Source organism: Calidris pugnax, unplaced genomic scaffold, assembly GCF_001431845.1.
Source record: "Calidris pugnax isolate Ruff unplaced genomic scaffold, ASM143184v1 scaffold44, whole genome shotgun sequence".
Classification (NCBI taxonomy): Eukaryota; Metazoa; Chordata; class Aves; order Charadriiformes; family Scolopacidae; genus Calidris; species Calidris pugnax.
Window position 1 is genome coordinate 17,324,773 of NW_015094506.1, and position 9,830 is coordinate 17,334,602.

Here is a 9,830-nt window from a genome sequence, read left to right on the forward strand (position 1 = left end):
AAGCATTCTGTATCATCTTTTTCATCACTTGCACTTTAGAGGGGACCTGGGAAAAAATACTGGGATACCTGGCACAAGTGTTTTATATATGTGTATATATACACACATATATCTGTTACATATATAACTTGTGGCTGTATCCTGTTCAGAACTCTATTTTGACACTGCACATCGTCAGCTTGTGGCCCCATGGGACACTTTCATTCCTGGACCTAACTGGGGAGAAGAGAAGCTCTGCCACCTGTGGGATCCCCCTTCAGTCCGTTTTATTCCAGTGGAGAGAGCAGGGAAAGGACAGCACAGCCTATGTACTTCTTCCCTGACGTGTCAGCTCATGAAAGATGAAAACTATCTTATTTTAAATAGAGCTATCTGTTCAAAGAGATACTAACTTCAAATGGGATGAACTGAGTAGAAATCCACTCACCACAGATCCAGTCATATTGTGGTTTTTGTGTTAGGGTGCAGCAGGGGCTGGGGGCTTCCTGGGGCTGGGACCAGTGGGGGCTTCCCCAGGGCAGGCAGAGCAGGGTCTCACCAGCTGGCACCTTTGGCAGTGGGATGTTCTCTGGGAGCAGGGCATCTGAGGATTCAGCCCATGGGTCGGGGTTGGGCCCTGTTCAGTGGGGCCCGTGGGATTCTTGCACACAAATGCGATAAAGGAGCTTGTAAAATACAAATATTTCCTTTGTTTCACAGACATGACTACTAAACTATTTTTTCCCTGTAATCCTGCATGCTTCTGGGGCTTTGCAAGAAATGGTAATGAAAAGCTACTCACCTGGGCATGAGTGTTCTTCCTTGAAGAGGCAGTTATATTGGAATAAGAGCTGACAGATGAGGTGGTGTTCAAATCATCCGTGCTGAGGTTGTCAAGAGTGTCACTGAGGCCACTACTAACTGAGCTGCTGTCATCCCAGCTGCAGAGAAAGGAACACATCTACTTTACATACTGCATGTCAATAGGGAGAAAGCATCTCAAAATCAATAGATGCGATTACTTATTCTTCAAGAGGTTTACCAGAAAATTATTACCAGTAATATTTCCTAATGGACAATGGATATTAGTTTTCAGACTTTTTTATTCATTATTCACTTGCTGCCAAGTGGTTGCTTGTTCAATTAATGAAAGATCCAGGTGTCTTCTGAAAAATTAACATCAGCTCTAAGCAAGCACTAGCGTAAGTCATAAAACAGGTTGTTTCACGCTCCATTGCAATCACATTCAGTACACTGGCAGGGAAATCCATTAAACCTATCTTTCCTAGCCAAAGCATTATTAATAGCTTGGAGAACACCTGATGAATTTCCATGCTACAGAAAAATAAAAGGAGTATTTTTTCTGTAGCCTAATCAACTGTCAGCGCAAAGCCAGTATTTTCAGAAGTTTTATTTTCTTGTCTTCAGCCTTTGTCTAGTGGGTGCAGTGTTATCAAAATAGGATTCCCTGACAGTACAGTCACCAGAGTTGACAGAGAACATGTTATAAGTCTCTCAAGAAACACAGGCTGTCAACTCTTCCGCTTTGGGAGATTGAGGCAGAGGATGCAAATGAGAGAAAGGCTGCTCTTATAGAAATGTCATTTACCTACTCTCACAAAAGCCTTGCTTTTGCACAGAAGGGAAGTTGATCAGTGTTTCTCAGACCTTTCTCTAGACAACTGCTTCTCCATAGTGTTACATTATGACTCAGCTTATTACCACATACAGACATATACTCCCAGTTTTGCTGCATCTCTACCTGATAATCTTGTTTTGGATTATTCCCAGGCCCCAGAGTCTGAAAAATATTCAATTTATCACTTGCAGTGGGATTCACCTCCTATAGTTTTAGCTATTTAAAGTTAGATATCTCATTTAAGCTAACTAACCAGTACAAAGAAGCAGGCTCCTCTAGGGGCAACTCATCCCGTCTTAAAATATCTCAGGTTTGTGGGATGAACTGCCCACAGAAAGTGCCTCTTTGTGTCTTTCCCTCTCCTTGAGAGGAGAAGGCTGATAAAGCCTATTCTAAGCACACAACTTGGAGAGACAAAGCTGGTGACATGTATATGCATGCTGGTAAAGTTCAAAACATGAGAGAGAGTACATAATATCCTTGTTTTGCTTTAGCCTACATCATGAGCTGCCTTTTAGGTCAGATTCTACAAAAACTCTAAAATTCAACCCATAGTCAAGTTAAAGCTCAGTGCTATTGCTACTAGTCATTCAGAACAAATGAGGGAAACACCTGTGAATCCTTATTTTACACCTGGTGTTTTGGGATATTAAATTCACTTGTCCACTTGCTCAGGGAAGGCTTTAGAAAGTCATAACAGCAGTGACAGTAAACTCCACCCTACAAAATGTGTGCTGATTCACTAGAAAGTTCAGTGCAATAGTCTTGTAACATAGCAACTGCAGCAGGCATTACCTTTGTCTGACAAAAGGTAGGAAATCACATTAGTAAGCCAGCTCAGTGACAAGATAAACATAGTTCAGAGGGCAAGAGCTTATTACAGTGCTGCACTTTCCACTGCTGAGTACAATGACTACAAATAAAATGTCTTCTGCAATGTTTCCAGGTAATATGCACAAGTGATTTAATAATGCAATTTAATATCTAAGCAATTATAATATCATACCTTATATGCTGCCCATATTCATCTAAGGACCATCTGTGACGCACTAGTCATTTATATTTTCTGCATTTTTTACTATCTAATGTGATACAGAATTTTACTGATGCTAAAAGCCACTATTCAAATGTTTATGTACCACATGGGAATATACCTTGTGTAACTGTATTGACTGACAACCTTAAAGACAGATAAAAACATAAATAATATTAAATGTGGTTAGGTTTTAGAAAAGATAACATGTATTAATTAAAAGATACTTTAAAAAAGGAAAAATAAAATCATAAGCCAAATCCAAAATGAGGTATATTGGGTACTTGCACAAGCAACATGAACTTTTAATGTATGACGTTCATGTCAATTAATACTTGACCATCAGTTTCCTCAGTCTACCCTAAGACCCTGGGGACCAAGGTCAAGGTTTAACCCTATTTCTCCATGTTTGTTTGTTGTTTTGTTCTATTTATTTTTTGGTACTTCATTTCATGCTCATCTTTCTCTGAAACAAACAGATCAGCTGATTCACAAAAGATAAGCACGTTCTCTACAGCTGAAGTTTTCAGGCAAAAATGACTATTATGATGTTTTCTTTCTATTATGGCTTCTCTGTGGTGTTTCATACTCATCACACCTCACTCACCAATGGATTATTAGCAGGTTCTGGGAACACTCATGGCCACCTTGTACGATATATAGAAGATTATTTTGACACCTCCACTACTGACCTTTCAGAGTTATTGCTATATTTGTCTGGATTTTTTTTTTTTTCTCTCTTATGGTAGGTGTTTTCTAAATTTGGGGGCTTTCATACCCCAAAAGTTCTGCTAATATTCACTATGCCTGTAAAAAAAAAGTAATATCAAAAACATCTTTCTTTCCTGTATGGCATTTTTCTAAGGACTGTTACGGACTGTCATTTTTCTAAGGACTGTTAAGGACTGATTCTTACTTGACACAAAGTTTAGTACCATCATAAAAAAAGACATAGAAAAATGGAAAACTCCAACAAAACAGACCATATTGGCCATCCTTTTGGCAATGAAGATGGTTTTCCTGTACTTATTTTAGTGTATTGTCCAGAGCTCATGTAGCTAAATCTTTTACCTTTCAGCACTTGCTGTTTCGACCTTTTCAGCCCTCTTCTCCCATGTCTAGATAGTATAGTTTCTATCAGATGAGTTAATATAATTTTTGGATAATGAAGATGCCTCATTTATAATTTGGAAAAAAATGTTGATGAGTCATATTCGTTTCTCCTTTAAAGTAGCAAATGTATGACAAATTGGGTAAAATTAGATGCGCATCACCTTGAGATTGAAAACTCATTCTTGGGAGCATGCAGTAAATTCTCACTGTGATTTTTGTTCTTGTTCCTCCTGTACTAGGGGACTTAATATAGGCTTTTAATATATTGGCTAGGATTCACCTTTAATTTTCATTTTATCTTTCATTTACTTTTCTCTTTTTCATGCATCCTACAGAGTTTGACAGGTCAGGTTAGTACCACTGTTTATCAACACCTGACACCAGTTCCCTTTTTAAAAGCACATTTTAGCTAATTACAACTTTGGCAAAACTTGCCTTTTTTTTTTTTTTTTGTTGGGTGTCAGCTTCAGGTCAATTTCTTTAAATGAAAATGTCATCAAATGCAGTTCAGCTCTCTGGGAGTCTGGGGCTAAGAGAAAGATGCTTTTTTTTGGCAAATTCTGGCAACCTTTTCTTTGAGAAACTGCTGGATCCCAAAAGGAACTAGAGAAGGTCCTTGAAATTTAGCAAGCCATAATCTTCACATTAAGGATGTGAATTTTGTCATTTATGCGAGAAATCTTCTCAAATCTGTATAATTTATAAATCTCTTCAAAAACACTGTTTGCACATGCCTGGCAGAGTCTTAGTTTTTTTCCTAGCTAACTGGCCAAAGGTTCCTCCCCACCCAGTAGCTCAGCTCATCTGTCTGGGTGCTGCCTAGTTCTGGGTTCAAATCAGCAAATGGAGAGGAACAAACGACCCAGCAGTCATCTCTCTGAGTCTGAATGCATATAACACTTTTTTTGATAACGCAACCACATACTACTTTTTTCCTCTAGAAACGCTTCATTAATTTAGTGCTTATAGGAGGTCTGCTCTAGGGATGAATCTGAATTTTGCATTAAAGCAAGATGCCTTCTGTCATTTTCCAAAGAAGTTGAAAGGCTTCTGTAACAAAAGGGACTATAGGAAGCATGATTGAAGCCCCTGGTGTACCAGACTCCTTGCAACCTGCGAGATATTAGGTGACCGCTTTAACCAACATTTTTAATAAGCTGGACAGCAATAAAGAGCTTCTGACTTTAGAGTTTAGCATTTAACTTGCAAAGTTGTAATGCATGCAGATATGTGCTTTGAACCTATAGTTTGCTGCAGGGGTATCTTAAAATTTAGGTTACCAGCAACTCAAAATGCATGTTAAAAACCAGCAGCTACTTTTGGCCTTACTACTGCTTTACTTCAGCTTTCCATCTGTAAACACAAACTTGGATAAGTGTGGATATTCAGCCACTACACTGGAAAGCACCTCAAACAAGCCCCTTTCTCTTTAGAAAAATGTTCAAATGTAATATGATAAATAAAATAAGGGGCCGTGCATGATAAATTACAAGGAATACACAAAATTCTGAACAACTGCTTTAAAACTGAACATCCTGAACCTACACATTATACAAAATAAGTAGTCCAGAGATTGGGGGATGCTGTTGACTGAACCATGTTTGCCTGAAAATGTATATGCACAAGAAATCTGAATTAAGGCTACACAGGTAACCTTTTTCTTACTTATGAGTGCTTTTACAACCTCATTAAGTTATTTTGACACAGCACAAGTAGCATTCAACTTTATCAACTTTATAATTGTGGTAATTACTCCATCACTTCAGTCACACATAGGGCTGAATCTAAGCAGGGAAGCTGCACTGCAGCAGGAATGCCTCTTCACCTTGGGAGCTATAAAAAAGTGTGCTCAACCATGTGATAGGCACCAAATGGTGGCCTCCTTCACATCCCCTGGTTAGATTTACAGCTACTGTGTTACAACCTTAATCCAGAAACATACTTCATGCTCTTTGATTTTGCCCAGGGTCTTTGGAGTAACATTGCCAATACTCTTTCTGTCTAGAAGATCTTCTTTGATGTAATAGGTGTGCCTATGAGATTATTTGCACTAGCTAGAACTAATCCTCTAATGCTAGCCTGGATTTCTCAAATCTGAACAGTTCTGAAGCAAGAAATAATACTTCTCCTGGAGAAGACTTCCTCATTGTTTAATTGCCAAAGGTGGCTATGAATATTGTACACACCCCAGTGCTCCACAAATTGCTCCAAATGCTTCAAGAAAAGTTCCAACTCCTTGATCATATCAAATACTCCATGAAGTTGATGAATACACAACTTGCTATTGGTAAGTCTCCACTATCACTCTTTGTCTTTCTTCCATTAATGTGTGTTAGTGCTGAAAAGATCTCTCCATAATAATCCTCTCAGTGACCTTTCTACCACATAGTTGTTCTAGAAATAGCAAGGTGTCTGAAGTCAAAATACCCAGTACTTAACATTAGTATGTAGAGCTGAACAAAGATTATAAATGTATTCCCACAACTATTCCTGGTCTAGTTGGGGGTGTCCCTGCTGACTGTGGGGAGGTCGGACTAGATGACCTTTGGAGGTCCCTTCCAGCCTGGACAATTCTATGATTCTATTCCCTCAAATGGAAAGATAAATTGCACTCAGCTGTGCTCATGACACTTTTGTGTTTGCTTTCTATGAGTATTTGGTTTTCTTTGCTTGAAAATAATCCAATCCCGAGTTCGCACGCTGAAGTATATGAACCAAATGAGGAATACTTTATATGGGATAAGACATTATTTCATGCGGCAGGCAGGCAAGCACCAGAGCTCTAGGGCAAAGATGCAATGAAACAGGCCAGATAATACTTAATACTACATAATCAAGACCTGAGAAATATGCAATAAATTTTCCTAGATGTTTTGTGTGACGGCTGAAAATACAAAATGCACTGCATTGGGAGGGCAAGGAATCCTGAAGGTAAATGACAAGAAGTCCTACTAAGAATCTGTGTTAGCTCCACACATACCTAAAGTATTCTCCTTTCACAGTACTTGTTTCAGAAAATCAGAACATCTCTAATTGCAGATGAGACACATCAGAGCGCCAACCACAATGATTGTTCCTTCCACCCTTCCTGTTTCTATTTTCAGCATTTTCCTACAAGCTCTTAAACTTGCCAGCTCAGTGAACACCACCATACTGATAAGCTGGGTCAATGCCTGGAATTTGTTTTAACAATGGCATATTTCATTTATTTTTGAGAGCACCTCCAGCCAAAGTGGGCTAAGTATGCAAATGAAAAAAGCTTTTCACAAGCAGATCATCAGATATATGAAGGCAGGAAAAGTCCAATCAATGTGCTATCAAGTCTGCTGGAAAAGTATGGTTCCTTCAATGCATCCAGCCCTTGGCAGAGTTTGACAAGTTGCTGGCATTTCTTTCTTTGCTTTATTATCCATTTTTACAAGCAGATGCAGGAACTACTGCCTGCAGAATAAAGCTCTAGAAAAGAAAACCAAAACTTTTCCTCTTGAAGTATTAATTTAATCAGAATTACTGTTCTGTCTAGGGAGGTTTGTAATTCTGAATGAAAAACAGCACTTTAATTGTCATAATCTTTGTACTGCACATGAAGGGCTTTAGACCACAGTAGTTACCTATGATCCTGGCGTGCCTTGCTTAGGAAGGAGAAATCCTTAGTGACATTCTTGCTAATGCCAGTGGAACTTGCCTATCCCCAGGGACTTGTGTATGGATTTGGGAAATCTGAACAAATGCTTTTAGCAAAACAACCTTTTTATAGCAACTCTGAGCTTTAAAAATGTGAAAACACTTTTAAACACTTCTAAATCATTCATTCCCATAGCTGGTACATACAGGGCAGTGCTCACGAGTATTTCTGCTGCTAGGGAGATTGGCCTTTGAGGACAAGTAGGATAATTGAGATCATGACAAAAGAGTAACATTCGGGGCTAAACAGAAACTGAACTCCTGAGTGTAGGTTTGAGCAGCTACACATCCATACTTAGAGCACATCAAAGATGAGCAGCCCTTTCCTCTGGCTGCACACAGCCAGCTGTTTTATGTTAATTCCCAGATGATGCAGGTCTCTGTGTCCCTCTCTTAGAGCCCCTAGATGTCTTTATACAATTGTTTACAGAAACATTAGAGGTATGAGAAAAACATGGAGTCAATTTGATTAGTACAGCCTACTTCCATGTTTGCCAAGTAAGATGCTAGTACACTAGTGTACTACACTGGCTAGGACTGGACACCCTTATTTATACTGCATAGTTGTTTAGATTAGGCAATAGTGCCCTAGAAAACAGAAATCCCCAAATTTAGCCACCTGTGAAGTGAGCGGCTATCTGGAGGGTAAGACAATTCGTGTCAGTGAGGCACAAGATCTTACATTAAATGTGACTTAGGAAATCAAAGGTTGGCATTAAGTCCCCTAGGTAGTCAGCAGACAAAGGCAGGTACATCGAAAGGGTAAGCAGGAAAGTCTGGAGAGGTATGAGCGAGGTAGAGGACTTAAACTAGATGCCCCCAGTAGAAAGCTTGAAATTGGTCCACCTTTCCTTACTCCACTCATACAAGTTAAGCCCTGCAAAAGGAAGACAGAACTCCTTGACTATCAGTCTGTGCTTAAGCTAGTCCCACACTCATAAAATCCATAAAACAGAGAATGCAATGCATAAATCAGCCTCTACAACACACCCCATGTTGCTCCTCTACAGAAGTAAAGTGAATATTAACATGCAGTCCAGGCTGCTGCCATGAACCATCCCCTCTGACACGCGTATTTCAGGACACGTTTCAGGAGACTAAGGCAGGATTCAGCCTAAATACTTTATAGCTACTCCCCTAATTGACTTTTGAGAACAGAAATGATCTCTTAGCTCATTAAGAAGAAAAGATAAGACAATAATTGGACTGTTTTACTCAAAGCAACTCCTCACCAGCGTGCCAGTATATCAGCTGGCAAACTTTCTCCTTCAAAGTTCAGTTCATCATGAATTAATCCATTTTAAATCTTTTACTGTGAGCTCAGCTGCTCATTATTCATGAAACAGCCACACTGACCCTTCACAGACAGATTCAAGATGGTACAGAGTTCATCAAATCAATACTTTGTTTCAATCCACAGACTCGGAGAGCCAAAGCCTGGGCCCTGAATCAAACCAGAAACTTGCAGGGGCTATAAATTTCATTATACATGTTCTATCCTCACAGCTAAATGAAAACATAGCCAGTTGGACTCATACTTCACCACCTTTTCCTCAGCAAGTGTAATGCATTACCTGTCATACCCAAACAAGGCAATCGCTGAAGCGTTAATCCTGAATTACTTTGAGGTCACGGTTAGAAAATCATGCCGTGCACATTTCAAAATGGATGTCAGCATATTCTAAGGAAAATTGTTTACCATTAAAAAGAATAGCAACGCATTTAGGCATCTGCTTTCATGAAGTATCACTTCAGGAGGTTTTTTTATTTCACGTTTAAAAATTTTTTATAAGAAGATCCAATTAGAAAATTATACCCTACTACAGAAATTACTTCTAGCCCAAGAGCACAATTAGAGCAAAATGCATTTTTGCAAGGTCAATGTATTTCCATATTTCTTCTTCCAAGCATTTAATAAGTGTTTTAAGAAATAATTTGGTTTTAGAGCCTGCAGGAAAAAAAAAGAATTGATGGAAGATTTACATTTCTTGTGATAATTATACATACCTTGCAAAACCTGCATACCCACACCTCACCATCTGAATAAGTCTTTGCCAGAGCCCCTTCTGCTTTCCACTTATTTCTGAATAAAACGCTTCATATGACATGATAGGGACAGCAGAAAGTCATTAACTAGCTCTAAATTCTTAACAGAATGTATCAGCAATCAGAAGAGGGAACTTTGCAAAATGGAATTTAGGAAAGTGTTACTTGAATAAAATAATAAATATCCAACTATAAACGATATTTTGTTCCTGGACTGCACAGCTGGGTTTTTGGGTTTTTTTTTTTTTTTTTTTTTTTTTTTTAAAAAAAAAAAAAAAAAAAAAAAAAAAAAAAAAAAAAAAAAAAAAAAAAAGTTCTAGGAAAAATATTAAACCC

General features: G+C 38.6%; 1 protein-coding gene across 3 annotated transcripts in view; it reads right to left on the reverse strand.

Moving 5' to 3' along the window:
• NAV3 (neuron navigator 3) overlaps positions 1–9,830 on the reverse strand; it is a 448,741-nt gene that overhangs the window by 66,655 nt on the left and 372,256 nt on the right. For all 3 annotated transcript variants that reach the window (XM_014963931.1, XM_014963933.1, XM_014963932.1), the window contains one exon: positions 782–920. In XM_014963931.1, the coding sequence (XP_014819417.1) occupies positions 782–920 (139 nt within the window). The remainder of the gene's footprint in view (positions 1–781; positions 921–9,830) is intronic.